The sequence below is a fragment of the Pongo pygmaeus genome, chromosome 6, assembly GCF_028885625.2.
Source record: "Pongo pygmaeus isolate AG05252 chromosome 6, NHGRI_mPonPyg2-v2.0_pri, whole genome shotgun sequence".
Taxonomy (NCBI): Eukaryota; Metazoa; Chordata; class Mammalia; order Primates; family Hominidae; genus Pongo; species Pongo pygmaeus.
Window position 1 is genome coordinate 154,841,365 of NC_072379.2, and position 14,745 is coordinate 154,856,109.

The 14,745-nt window shown below is 39.2% G+C and overlaps 1 protein-coding gene across 18 annotated transcripts in view; it reads left to right on the forward strand.

Moving 5' to 3' along the window:
- Positions 1-14,745, forward strand: part of RBM33 (RNA binding motif protein 33) — a 137,483-nt gene that overhangs the window by 18,550 nt on the left and 104,188 nt on the right. For all 18 annotated transcript variants that reach the window (XM_063668041.1, XM_063668043.1, XM_063668044.1 and 15 more), the window contains exons 2-3: positions 2,423-2,501; positions 10,195-10,243. Coding sequence is in view for 14 of the 18 variants with exons in the window: in XM_054494167.2 (XP_054350142.1) it covers positions 2,423-2,501; positions 10,195-10,243 (128 nt within the window). In the remaining 4 variants the exon portion in view is untranslated. The remainder of the gene's footprint in view (positions 1-2,422; positions 2,502-10,194; positions 10,244-14,745) is intronic.

A 14,745-nucleotide genomic window follows, 5' to 3' on the forward strand; every position in this document is an offset into this window, starting at 1 on the left:
ACGTCTCACTAACACTCACCCAGAATTCAGCCTCAACAACGGGTAGGTGGGGGTGGGATGGGAAATGCGGAGGTCCTTGTCCTCCAGCTGGGAGCTGAGTGGGGAGGGCGTCCTGTGTTCTTGGCTGCACTGGTCTGGAGTGGAGTCTTAGCATTACTGAGTTTCAAGGATGAAGAGGGATGGGTCCTGGTTTAAAACCCATTAATTCTTGCTGCCATTCTTGCCAAATTTTTGGTAGATTTCTGGAATAAGTGTCTTTTCATTTGTTGTATGTCCTTAGAATTATTCTTAGACACTTCAAGTAGTTACTTTATAAAACAGTTTTCACCAGGCTCACAGGGAGAGGACCCATGGAGCTCCTCATTCTGTCATATTGGAAGTGGAACTTCTTGAGGCTATTAATTCTTTAATGTCTTTAATTCTTGGATTTTCTTTTCTTTTTTCTTTTTTTTTTTTTTTTTAAAGCACTTGTTCTGTTTGGTAATTGTATTAGGCCGTTCTCACAGGGCTATAAAGAAACACTGGATACTGAGTAATTTATAAAGAAGAGAGGCTTAATTGGCTCATGGTTCTGTAGGCTGTACAAGTGTGGCGTCAGCGCCTGCTCAGTTTCTGGGGAGGCCTCAGGGAGCTTTTACTCATGGTGGAAGGCCAAGCAGGAGCAGGCACTTACCTTACATGGCAAAAGAAGGAGCAAGAGAGTGAGCAGAGGCGGGGAGGGGTGCCACATTTTACAACAACCAGATCTCCACAGAGCTCACTGGCTGTGGTGAGGGCAGCACCAAGCCATGCCGGATCTGCCCCGGGACCCAAACGCTTCCCACCAGGCCCCACCTCCAACACTGGGGATTACAATTCAACATGAGATTTGCAGGGATGTGTATTCAAACTGTATCAGTAGTGTTTGGTAAAAGTATATATATTACTTCGGTAGAACTTGATTGATTTCCAGCTCCAGGCTTGGAAAATTCCTGAAGCTTTATAGGTGTTTATATCATCTGACCCTACCTACCCCAACCACCTACCCCTAGGTAGACTCTTTCTGGGGAGAGAGATCTATGTTCTGCTGTCTCTCAAATTTCTTTACTTGTATGTATGTCTGAGATGAAAACCTTTAATTTCAATTCTTTGTTTACTGGGAATAAAAATAACTTTGTCAGGTGCCACCCATTTGTCAGTTCTTTATTTTAAAATACATTGTCAAATTTAATGTTCCAGCAAATTTATGAAGTAGATAATAGCTTCATTTTTACAGAAAAAGAAACAGGCCTCTAAAGGGCTCTGCTGTTAATTGCCCTTTCTTCACTGTCCATTTCAGTAGCCACTTGCCACACATGGCACCAAGCACTTGGAATGTGGCTTGTTCACACTGAGATGTGAGATGTGCTGTGTGTGCAAAATAAGCAGTTAGTATGGAAAAAATGTAAAATATGCTGTTAATATTTTCTGTATTGCTTACACACTATGATTTTTATATATATGTGTGTGTGTATATATATATATACTTTTTTTTTTTGAGATAGAGTTTCTGTCACCCAGGCTGGAGTGCAGTGGCGCGATCTCAGCTCACTGCAGTTTTGCCTCCCGGTTCAAGCGATTCCGTGCCTCAGCCTCTCAAGTAGCTGGGATAGCTGGGACTATGGATGTGCACCTCCATGCCTGGCTGATTTTTTTTTTTTTTTTGTATTTGTTTAGTAGAGGTGGGGTTTTGCTATGTTGGCCAGGCTGGTCTCAAACACCTGACCTCAAGTGATCCATCCGCTTCGGCCTCCCAAAGTGCTGGGATTACAGGCATCAGCCACCACGCCCAGCCATACATACTGTGATAATATTTTGGATATACTATGTTAAATAAAATATATTGTTAAAATATCGCCTGTTGAAGTTTCACCTATTTCTTTTTATCTTTTATAAATGTGGCTACTAGAAAACCTAGAATTAGGTGTGTGCTTATATTTCCGTTGCTCAGCACATCTCTGCATTATCTCTATTTTGCTTAAATGGAATCTTAGCTTTCCATGATTTGGAAAAGTGTGACGATTACAAAAAGTATTATGAAAGTGTCTAACTTTTTAGCACATCACATTTTTTTTCTTTCACGCAGTAAAAAAAACACTCAAAACCCATTTTATAAAGAAAACACTTTAATAACATTTGTAGTTTTTTTTTTTTTTGAAAACCTGTTAGTGATTTTTCATGCCCAATAATGTTCAGTAAGTTGGTTTTCTTGGATAGCTTTTTGTTTTTTAAGATGTTTCATTATTAAAAATGGCTAAAGTGTAAAATGATAGTTATATATGAAACTTTTGTAATTTAAAATGTCAAGTCAGGAGTCCTTAAAAAAGTTGTTTTAGTGTTTGAATTATTTGCATTGTGTCTATTTTAACTTAGTAAAACTGACTTCAATGGACTGTTCTCATAGATGATGACTTTGACCAGTTTGATAAGCCTGGCGCGGAACGGTCGTGGAGAAGAAGAGCTGCTGATGAGGACTGGGACAGGTACGTGCACCCTGTGCTTCACCTGACTGCCTGTGCCGATCTCTCTCATTCTGACACTTGGCTCCCGAGGGATCTTTACTGAACACAGTACCTGGACTACCTGGTGCTCTCTCTTGAGTGGGGCTGTCCCTCCTGGGCTAAAATGAAGCTTCTCCATGCAGAAGGCTGAAGTGTGCTCCTGTTCCAGGCCTATGTTGTGTGGAGGGCGGCCAACAGATCATAGGTCTTCTGTCCTTTTTCTTTGTTTTTGTACAATAATGATACTGACTTTGTGGACACCCAGAACGATTACTGGAGTGGCCTTGTGCCAGAGTTCTTTAAGCTCTGCTTTGTACTGAATATCTGGCTACACTTTAACGTTTTTTCCATTCTAATATGTGTAGATGGTATTTCACTAATTTTAACTTTCATTTTCCTGGTTACCAGTGAAGATGAGAATACCTGTTTAGGAATGGATGAAAATGACCTGTTTAGGAGTACACACAAACGCAAGTTAAAAATCCACAGTAACGATAGATGGTAGTTTGATATAGTGGTTACCTCTGGCAAGGAGTCATAATAGAGGTTAGAGATGTGTTCTGGGAGAAATACACAGTGGGGCTTAATCTGGGTGGTGGGGCTGAGAAATGATGGTTATTCTTTATAACTTTTTTAACACCTTAAATACTGTGTTGAGAAAATGTAACAATTACTTTGAAGCTGCAGTCAATTTGAAAACGGTAGTGTCACATCTGGAAGTTTTATAGAATAATCTAACTTGAGAACTATGAGGCGCTTACAGTTCACATAAAGCTGATTGCTCTTCAGTGACTCATGCAGTGTATTAGTCAGGATTCTCCAGAGGAGCAGAACCAAAAGAATATATATAGAAAGATTCATTATGAAGGATTGGCTCACGTGACTATGGAGACTGAGAAGTTACACGGTCTGTAGAATGGTGTAGTTCCAGTCTGAGCCCAGTGTTCTGTGAACCAGGGGAGCCAGTGATGGAAGTCCCTATCTGAGCCTGGAGGCCTGGTTCTCCAGGAGCATCCATGTCTGAGGGCAGAAGATAGCTCAGCTCAAGAAGAGGGTGAATTTGCCCAACTCCAACTTTTTGGGTAATGTCTGCCCACATTGGTGAGGATGGATTTCTTTACTCAGTCTGTGGATTCATTGCTAATCAGCTCTGGAGGCACCCTCATGGACTTTCACAGAAATAATGTTTTGTTAGGTAGCTGGGCACCTCTTATCCCAGTCAAGCTGTTTCACAAAATCAGCCAGTATGCATTCTAAAAGTTAGATAGTGCTTAAAAACAATGTCTTTCCTAGAAAAGAAATGGTCTTACTAGTAAGTACTAAAGCTAGTTTTGATTAAAAGACTGTGATGGTGAGCTGAATAAAATATTAAGTGGGTCTTTCAGTAGCTTACTCATTTGGAATTCCTCTTTGAATAGTCTGTTCATATCTGTTTTTCTTTTGGGTTGTCTTTCGCTTATTGATTTTAGGGACTGTTTATATTTACTGGAAATTTATTTTTATTGTTTATAGATATCTCCTCCCAGTCTGTGGCATGTGTTTCCTTAAAAAATAGTCTTTAACTAGATTTTTGAAAAGAATACAGTCAAATGTATAATCTTTTTCCTGTGTAGTTTTTTGTTCTTTTTTTATTAAAACATGAACAAAAATGTATTTGGAAACCCTTTTCAGACTTCCAAGAAAGTTGCAAGAATAATACAGAAACTCCCACTTGACCTTCTCTTACACTCATGAACTTTTTGTCAACTTATGTTGTCATTCTAATTGTTTACATACATGGATATACTGTATGTGTAAAATTTTCTTTCCTGTACCATTTGACAGTAGGTTGCAGGTGTCATGCCACTTCCGAATGCTTCAGTATTGTTTAGCATGTATTTCTCCCAAAACAGGAACTTTCACTTATATAAATATTGTATAATTTTTAAAGTCAGGAAGTTTATCAAACATCCAGTTCTATATATGTGAGGTTTATTGTTGTTGTTTTGGAGACAGGGTGTTTCTCTGTCACGCAGGTGGAGTGTAGTGGCGTGATCATAGCAAGCAGGAACTCTTGGGCTCAAGTGATGCTCCTGCCTTGGCCTCCCAGAATGCTGGGGTTACAGGCATGAGCTAGCATGCCCTGCCTAGTTGTATTTTTTATTCTACAGTGGTTATTCAGATGTTTGTCAGTAATGCTTCTGCCTTGGCCTCCCAGAGTGCTGGGATTGGCATGGGCTAGTGTGCCCTGCCCAGTTGTATTTTTATTTCAGATTGTTTTCAGTTGTCTCAATAATTTCCTTTATACCCCCAAAAGAATTTTTTGTTCTGGTTGAAGATTCAGTTCAGGATCATACATTGCATTTTTCTTTCATCATTTCTTAATGTGGAAGAATTCTGTAGCCTGTCTTTTATGGCGTTGGCAGGCCATTTATTTTGGGTTTGCTGGTGTTCTGTCGTGATGAAATGCGGGCTGTGCGTTGTGGTCAGGGTAGATGATGTGTGGCCTCCTGAGTGCCCACTTCAGGAGGCACAGGAAGTTGGTTTGTGCTTTTTGTCCTTAAGAAATTCTTCCCGTCCTTGTATTCTGGATATCTCCTGCATGTGTCTATGAAAGTTGTAATTTTTTTTTAATAGCTATACAGTCTGCCTGAAATTGATTGAATTGATTGATTTTTAGTTACTAACAAGTTCAAGCATATGTGAAAATAGACCAGTACAGTAAACCCAATGTACCATCCTCCAGTTTCACCAGTTATCAGCATATAGCCAATCTCTTATCCATACTGTCTGCAACCCCCTCAAATCACAAAATTTTTGAAAAAATTTCAGAATATATTTTTCTAAAAAATAAAGGGTTTACAAATACAGCCAGAATAGTTACTATATCTAAAAACATTCCTTATTATGTAAATATCTTAGTGTTTACATTTCTGATTGTCTCTTATATTTGTGTGTGTGTCTATGTAAACGTATGTAGACGCATATATATCTACATACATATGTATACACACATATTTTAAGTATATGTATTAGTATACTGTCACTTACACAGTGTGGATATGTGTCTGTGTGCTTTTTGGTGGTTCGAATTGGGCGCACATGGTCATTGATGGGTATGTCTTTCAAGTGTTGTTTCATATATAGGTTCTCCCCCATCTTATTTTAGTTCCATGCAATTTTTGTTGAAGAAGCAAGGTAGCGTGTCTTCTAGAATTTTTCCTTTTGCTGATTGAACTCCCTGAGGTGTTTTTAGTGTGCCCCTTAACTGCTGGTATTTTATGTGAGTTAATAGAAGTGGATGGGATTCAGGTTTGAACTTGGGGGAGGGGCCGGGGGTGGCAGTGTAGTAAGTGTTGCTGTGTTCCTCATCGGAAGCTCCTTGGGGGCTGGTGAACTTCGCATGGTGATACCTCCGCTTTTCCTGTTACCTGTAGTACTAGTACACTAATATAGTACCTAACAGTACTGTAAACTAGTTCGTTCTTCTGAGGTAGAGATTACATAGAAAAGACAGGGTAAGTGATTGAGTCTTTCCTGTTGTTTACCAAGTTTCAAACTAAGAAGTCAGCCCTAGCACTTGCAGGGATGAGTTTTGTTTTTGAATCGTTTTGAAATCATAGATTTAAATGTTGGTTGTGTTGAATCCATTGTCGTTTAGTATCTTTATTGGTGGTTACGTTGCCTGATATTTGTTCAACTGGAATTTCTTCAGGTTGGCTCCTGTGTCCATTTGACATGACTTTAGATGTCTTTGGCAGCTGTCTTGCTTTCTGCTATGATGGAACTTGTTTTGGTCATGGTGTGAGATGGTTCTAGGTTTTATTGTTTACTGTATTATGAATTGCAGTTGTTTCAGTGTTGTTTGTGAACAAGCTCTTTTTTTTACTGTCTTCAGTGACACGTTTGCATCTATGAAGCTTTTGCCGCATGTATTTCTTTTTTGATGTTTTAAGCATAAGATAGCCTCTCTGTGTGCTGCATGACACAGAGAGAGACACTTGGAAGGTGAGAAGAGTGGGTCAGGAATTACTATGGTAAGTTCTTCTCCCATGCTGTACTGGTAGTGGTGTTTGGAAGAATATGATGTTATTGCTGAACCAACACCTGAAATTGTGTTTTTTTTGTTTGTTTGTTTTTGTTTTTAAAGATATGAATGTCTCATGTGTCCAGGCAAGAAAGAGATGCACACTCAAAAAGTTGTTTTTGTTTGTTTGTTTTTGTTTTTTTGAGACAGAGTCTGCTCTGGAGTGCAGTGGTGCGATATCAGCTCACTGCAACCTCTACCTCCCAGGTTCAAGCGATTCTCGTGCCTCAGTCTCCCGAGTAGCCGGGATTACAGGCATGTGCCACTGTGCCTGGCTAATTTTTATATTTTTAGTAGAGAAGGGGTTTCACCGTGTTGGCCAGGCTGGTCTTGAACTCCTGGTCTCAGGTGATCCAACCACCTCAGCTTCCCAAAGTGTTGAGATTACATGTGTGAATCACCATGCCCGGCCCAAAAAGTTTTAACTGAAGAAATTTAATGAAGGGCCTATTTACAGGCCAGGGTTAAAGAACTAATGAGTTCATTCCCATCCAGGGAGTACCAGTTCCTGCCCGGGCCTTGTGGGAAGTGGTGTCCTAGGGCCCAGTGAAGGCTGTTGGGGGAGGGATACTGTAGTCTCTATTTCTTCAGGTGAGAAGGGAGGGGCCGGTCTTTCTCCTCCTACTTGGTGACGTTATGTTGGTGCCTCCCAATGGGCGAATCCATCTGGAAGCCAGAGGTTAGGACAGGCTGTGCCAGCTGCTCCTGGAGGACACAATCCAGCCGCAGAGCAGGCAGGTAAGACGGAGAGTGGACTAGAGTGGGGAGGACCCAGACACTACAGCCCCAGGTACAGTGGTCAAGTTCACTTCTGGTTTTGAAAGCCTGTAGCCAAGTGGCTGACAACAAATACTTGTTTCCTGAAAAACGTCTTTGAGGATAACTTCTCTTTCTAAGTAAAAATATACTTGCTTTCAAAGAGCTCATTGTCTATAAGCTTTAATAAGAAGTGCCTGCCAGAAAGATTGTTCGTACTCAAGTAGTGATTACTGGTGGAATCTTTAGGGAGCTCTAGAATTGAACACAGGAAGCCTCTTCATCAGTCCAGTGCTTGTTTGATTTCCTAGAACACTTACTGCTACTGCCAGCCAGAGTGACTGCTCACCCCTTTGAAACTGCCAGATGGAGACCAGTCATTTCCTTTAGTTCATTGTTGTTTTTGGCAAGAGCAGATGTAGTTTTACATATGTAATAAATTTATTCCTTATGTGTACCTCCTTTGTGAGGGTCCAGCTTTACGATGACAAGAAGAAAAGTACATGTAGTTTCTGTGGGATGTGTGCATAGTAGTTAGGACTTGGATTCTCTCACTGGTGTCACTACTTCCTAGCTGGATGACCGTGGGCAAATTAGCATCTTAGTGTCTGTTTTCACATTTTAAAAATGGCAACGGTGTAAGTGTCTACCTGAGAGGGGTATTATGTCAATGAAAAACTCGTGTGTGTGGAACATATCAAGTGGTTCCTGGCACAGAAGTGTGCTGAGCGGATGCTGTGGATCGCTGGGGCTGCTGTTTATACTTGCTGTTGTTCTGTACTGAATCCCACTGTCCCCCATTCTGTTTCTTATTAGTCATGAAACAAGTACTAGTCTTCATTTTCTCTACTTATTTTATAGTTGATACACTTACTTATCTTTTTAAAAATGTTTTTGTTGAGAAAAAATAAGTAGTTATTAAAGGTTGATTTATTTCCATGTACTTGGCAGCAAGAGGCACAGATACTTTGTAGATTCTTGCTTGTATAATTACTAATGCCTGTTTTTATGACTTTGTCAGTTTGCCCTGGGAAACTGGCATCACATTCCATTTTTAGTACTTAAGGTGATGGTATAGACGAGTGCCTGTCTTTAAAAGAGGTGCTTGTGTGTTTTTGGTTATCTGGAATCAAATTTTCAAATGGGGTTATTGTAAATATTGTTGACTAGACAGCATTGTTTTCTCCCTGCCTCTGGAGGGTAGTTGGAACACTGAAGATACAAAAATTGTATTTGATAGATGATAGTGGTTTTAAAATGTTGGAAGAAGCTATATGTTATTCTCTTATAACTATCGTATAGGAGTTTGTGAAAGATTGTTTTTCAAGGGCTATTCTTGTCCTGCGTCTGTCACTGCTGTGTGACTTTAGGCAAGTTATTTCATGTCCTATCCTTATTTTCTTTATCTGTAAAATGTAATATGGGACTTATCGGAGGATAACTTAAAATAACGAATAAAGTCTTTAGTGCACGAATTAAATGATTTGTCAGGTTGTTTTTAGTTCTAAAAGGCGTTATATGGAAACATGCATTTCATTATAACTCCATATATGCATTCCTGGAGATTATAGTATTCTGCAAAGTGGCATGCTAAAAATAAACACGATTTTTTGGTAAAATAATGGTTTTGCTGATTTCTCAAAACCTATAGGATTTTGTAACCAGAGCCCCTATTAAAAATAAAGTAGCAGTTCTAATAAGAATATTGATGCAGTTAAATCTCCATGAGTATTTGCACCTAGAATTACAGTCCAATTGTATTTCCTCTTTGTATATTTCTGTATGTTGACTTTTAATGATATTTGCTTCCAAGAGGTTGATTTCCCCAGAATTAAAAACATAATCTAGTGGTAGCCATTTTTATCAACTAAAAAAATCTTGTTTTTAATAAATGCAGTGGAAAATGTCTTCAGCTTTTTTATTTGCTAAGGGTTTCTGTTTTATTTGTAAAAATAGGGAGAAAGCCGGCTTCTAATCATTTAAAACAGAAATATGCTGGAAAAAATTGCAGATCACTGATACGACATCCATGTTATACAAAGCTAATTCTCTTAGTTACTGTGATTTGATTTTATGTTCTCGTTCGTTTTTAAAATTTATTTATTTTTTTCAGTTTCTTTTGGTTTGATGAATGTCAAACGGTCTCTAGTGGTTTTGGTTTTTATCTTCCTAATTAATTATATTGTGCATCTTTTCCTTCTTCATTAAGGTTTTTAAAGATAGGAGAAAGCTTAGATATGACTTACTATATTAGAGTTTCTGCTTTTACTGATTATTCAACAGACCCAAAGAGATTAAGATCCCATATTAAGGTGCAAAACTAAGATTAGAAGTATAGTGAGGCACTACCTATAGCAAAGCCTCCCCATACTTAAAAAGATAAAATGTTCTCTGTGCATTTGAAAATACATTTTTATTATTAAGAAAGAAAGAGGAAAGTATAGCAAACTTAATGTAAAAGTATCCAAGCTGGCCAGGCGCAGTGGCTCATGCCTGTAATCCCAACACTTTGGGAGGCCAGGGCCGGCAGATCATGAGGTCAGGAGTTCGAGACCAGCCTGGCCAACATGGTGAAATCCTGTCTCTACTAAATATACAAAAAATTAGCCGGGCGTATAATCCCAGCTACTTGGGAGGCTGAGGCAGGAGAATTGCTTGAACCTGGGAGGCAGAGGTTGCAGTCAGCTGAGATTACGCCATTGTACTCCATCCTGGGCAACAGGGTGAGGCTTTGTCTCAAAAAAAAAAAAGGTACCTGAGCTGTAGAGTTCTTGGTAAATTTCCAAGTGATCTACAAACTTGCAAGTCTTACGGGAATAATCATTGACATGTCTCCTTTTTTTTTCTCCCAAGTGAACTTGAAGATGATTTACTTGGAGAAGATTTGCTATCTGGCAAAAAGGTAAGAAGTTTATGTCCTTCTGAGATGAAATAATAGTCATTTAATTGTACTTAACATATAGCAGTAATCACTTGTACATGGGTTTCATTACTGGAAAGTTGGGTATAGATTAAAATTTTGTAAACTGAATTATTTTTTAAGTGCACAAGGAATTGACTGTTTATTAGTAAATTCTCTGGTAATTATAACTTAAGAAATAAATCCTTGAAGATTAGTTCCTACTTTGTCCAAGGCACTCTAGCAGTTACTGGATTGTGACAGCATTAACATAAAGTTGTTCCTTGCCATAACAGAAAGTAACGTTTGGAGGTTAATATTTTGCATACTTGTTCTGGATTTCACTTTTTGGAGGCATTCAGAGATAAGCTTAAAGGTAAATGTACTCAAATATAATAAACATTAAAATAAATAAAAGTCTAAAACCTAATGTAGGTTTTTCTAAATCTTTTTGATGAAGTAAAAAATTTGTATATCTATTTATATATATTGTGGGTATATATATGTGTGTGTGTGTATATATATGTGTATACATATACCCACATATATATACATACACACGTGTGTGTGTATATATATATATATACACACACATATATACATACACACACGTGTATACACACACACACACACACACACACACACACACACACACACAACCCTACCAGTATATTTCGGACATTATAAAACACATAAAAGTAGAATGTAAAGCAAGAAAGTGAAATACTACAGTTTTTAAATTTTATTAACAGTTTAAAAACACTTTCTGTTCTCATTATCAAAATAGTTTAGGCTTAATTTTTTTTTTTTTTTTTGAGACACAGTCTCACTCTGTCACCCAGGCTGGAGTACAGTGGCACCATCTTGGCTCCACTGCAAGCTTCTAGAAGTGATTACTGCATCATTAGCCTGCAGGTGGCCTGGCTTTGGCCTAACCCCGCTTTCCCTCCTTTAGATGGCTCTGTCATCACTTCTAACACTAAGAGTTAGTGCGGTTAGTTGTAAATCCACCTAATAGGAGTAAACTGAAATACATCCATATAAGTTGAACATGAAAGTCTAGTGAGAGAGCCTCGTAGCTGGTCCATCTTGTAGTGTGATGTCTGGAGTGTGAGTGGGATACTCAGTCCTTTCTCATGGTCACTGGGGGAAAAGTCTCCTGTTTTTATCCTCTATTGGGGAATTATTTTGCACACTCTTCGAGGTGCTCTCACTTGTATTTTTGTACCTAAAGTGGCTACTTTTTTCTTTGTATTTAAGATGCTTTAATGGAGAATAAGTTAGATATTAAAAAGTTTAAATGTAGTAAAATACTTTGACATAAAGTTGGATTTCTATCTCTAGGCAAGCCTCATGTCATGGTTTGCCCTGTTTCTTTCCAGAAAGCTGTAATTCTCTTTTGATTTACATGTGACCTCCTCTCATAAAAGCTTTGGGATCAGGACTGTTATCAGTAAAGATGGAGAAATACTATTTGGTTTGGACAGTAATGCTGACTGTTCTGGGGGAAGTCATCTTACTTTTCTCAGTTGAGCTGATTGTTGTAAGTTGCTCGTGTTGGGCTGGAACCGGAGCATGCCCAGTGACAGTGCATTCCGACGCCTCAGTGGAGGGGCTTCATCTGCTTTGGACATTTTGGAAGTGTGTTTACTTTGGAACAGGAGATGTGTCTCTCATTTCCTTTTCTCTGTTCTTTCCTAACATAAATGCATTGTACCTTATAGGAATCAAGGCATTGAAAATATATAAAAAAAGAAAGCCTGAAAAAGATGTAAACAGTCGTGACTAACATTTTGCCATCTGTCTTTTATTCTTTTCCCATGTGTTTTTAAATATGACCGAAATATAGGCCGGGCGTGGTGGCTCACGCCTATAATCCCAGCACTTTGGGAGGCCGAGGCAGGTGGACCACTTGAGATCAGGAGTTGGAGAACAGCCTGGCCAACATGGTGAAACCCCGTCTCTGCTAAAAATACAAAAATTAGCCGGGCATGGTGGCACGAGCCTGAAATCCCAGTTACTGGGGAGGTTTACTTGAACCTGGGAGGCAGAGGTTGCAGTGAGCCGAGGTCACGCCACTGTACTCTAGCCTGGGCGACGGAGTGAGACTCTGTCTCAAAAAAAAAAAAAAAAAAATGAATTATAGATATAAAACATTGCTTTTTTAAAATTTAACATTGTATCATTGGCATTTCTCTCTTGTCATTAGGGTTATTTTAAAATATTTTATAATGGCAACATTCAATGTTTGTATATGCTACAGTATACCTAGTCACTCCTGTGTACATTGAGGTTGTTTCCAGCTCATTGCTTATGAGTTTTTTTAAAACCCTTTTTGTGGAAAATCTCGAGCATATACAAAAGGGGAGAGAACAGTATCGTTTACTCTCAGGTGTCAGTCGCCCAGCCTCAGCAATTTTTAGTTAAAGGCTGTTTTGCTTCCTGTTTACGTACTCACTCCCTACCTCCTGAATTATTTTGATGTAAATCTCAAGCATTATGATGATATTTTAATGGACAAATCTTACTATGCTTTTGGGATCTTTTTTCTTAGGAAGTTTCTATGAAGAGGAATTCTGGCCTAAGGGTGGAAACATTTCATGATTCTTGTCTTGTATTGCCAATTTGTCTTCCAGAAATGTTTGATCCATTTATGTTCCTAGCAGCAGGGAATAAGCATTGCCCTGGATTTTCCATTCCCTGTTCGATACTACTTTTCAAAAAGAATCTTTGTCAGTGTGATAGATGAAAAATGATTTCTGGTTGGTTTAGTTTCTATTTATTTGATTTCTAGTGAGAATGGAATTTTTTTTCACGTATTTATTAGCGAGTTAATTACTACAGGGTCTATGAATGGAGTTCACATGACGAGTACACTGGCTGCCTGAACAATTTTTTTCTCCCACTGGGGTCCCCACAAAAGGCACAATGATGAGCCTTTGCTTGGAGAGACTCCTAAGGCGCAGATAGCCCGAGGGAGGCGCATAGTACTGAGGAAGGCACACCGGTCAGACTGTCAGGGACAAGTTCATTCATGTCAAGAAGGTTGTTAGGGCTCAGTTTTAAATAATTAAGGTTTCAAATTGAGGATAAAGCAGGCTGATGTGACCAGGCTAGAGCTTTTAGAAAGTGGGTAAGAGTGAGGTAGAAGTTGGCTGCCAGCTTGCAGTTCCTTCTTCAGCTTTTGTATTTAACTTCATCAACTCGCGTTGGACAGACATTCTCCTGTTACATTGAGGTGGCCCTGTTTCATAGATGCCTGTGTTGGAGAATGTTTTGGGAACCATTTTCTTCCCATTTTTAAACTCTGGCTATTCCATGAAGGTTTTATGTTCTTGGGAGTATTGGAGAGAACCATTCTTTTTCTTTCATATTTGTTTCTCTCCCCATGGGAGAAATGACCTGTTTGGAAAGATTGAGAGAAAGGATTTCACTAGCCTCTGTGGCCACTTTATCTTCATCTCTTGAGATCTGTGGCCCTGATTTCCTGCAGACCATCCTGAGTAGAACCCTCTGGAGCCTGAGAAAACTGTTCACTCCAGTTCTTTAGGATGTGTTGAAATCAGCTTTGGCCTCAAGGATGTAGCCTAGCTCTCCATTCCAGCTTTCTCAGTGAAGCGGATATTGTGCTTATCACCTCCTGTGTCTGTTAGTAGGTTTAAAAGCCAGAGAGGAAAGTTGAATAATCCTCAAAGGAGATTTGACTCCCACGAGGGCCCACCCACCACAGTACACATTCCCTTTCTATTTGCTTGATGCATTCTTGGCTCATTGATTTTTGACAAATACTAAGAGTTTAAAAAACTCAGAGAAGCAGCCTCTCGAATGAAATTTGTCTCTCATTGAATTATTAATTTTTAAAGCTTTCCTGAAGTTTTATTTACTGAGTTGGACAGCCAAACTGAGGTTTGTCTGTGGTAGGCCTGGCTCATAGCTCTCACTTTCATAATGGCGTCTCCTTTCAGTCTCAGAACTGGCCCTGTGTGGATGACAGATTATATGGTCACCTAATGGAAACTTCATTTTCTTTTTTTTTTTTTGAGATGGAGTTTCATTCTTGTTGCCCAGGCTGGAGTGCATTGGCTCACTGCAACCTCCACTTTCCGGTTTCAAGCAATTCTCCTGCCTCAGCCTCCTGAGTAGCTGGGACTACAGGCACCCCCACCACGCCTGGCTAATTTTTTATACTTTTAGTAGAGTCACAGTTTCACCATGTTGGCCAGGGTGGTCTTGAACTCCTGATCTCAAGTGATCCATCTGCCTTGGCCTCCCAAAGTGTTGGGATTACAGGCATGAGCCACTGTGCCCAGCCAGAAACTTCATTTTCTGTCAGTTAAGCAGTCCGTTTTGTTATCACACATATCTGTTCTCCCTTCTGCAAATAAACTGAGTATATGTCCTGTGTTATTTTTTTTTTATCTTATTGTGGTGTCAGTGATTAGGTTGAGTCCTGTGCGACTAAGAAGTGCTAATAAGATTGATTATTTTTGGCTATCAGAAATACT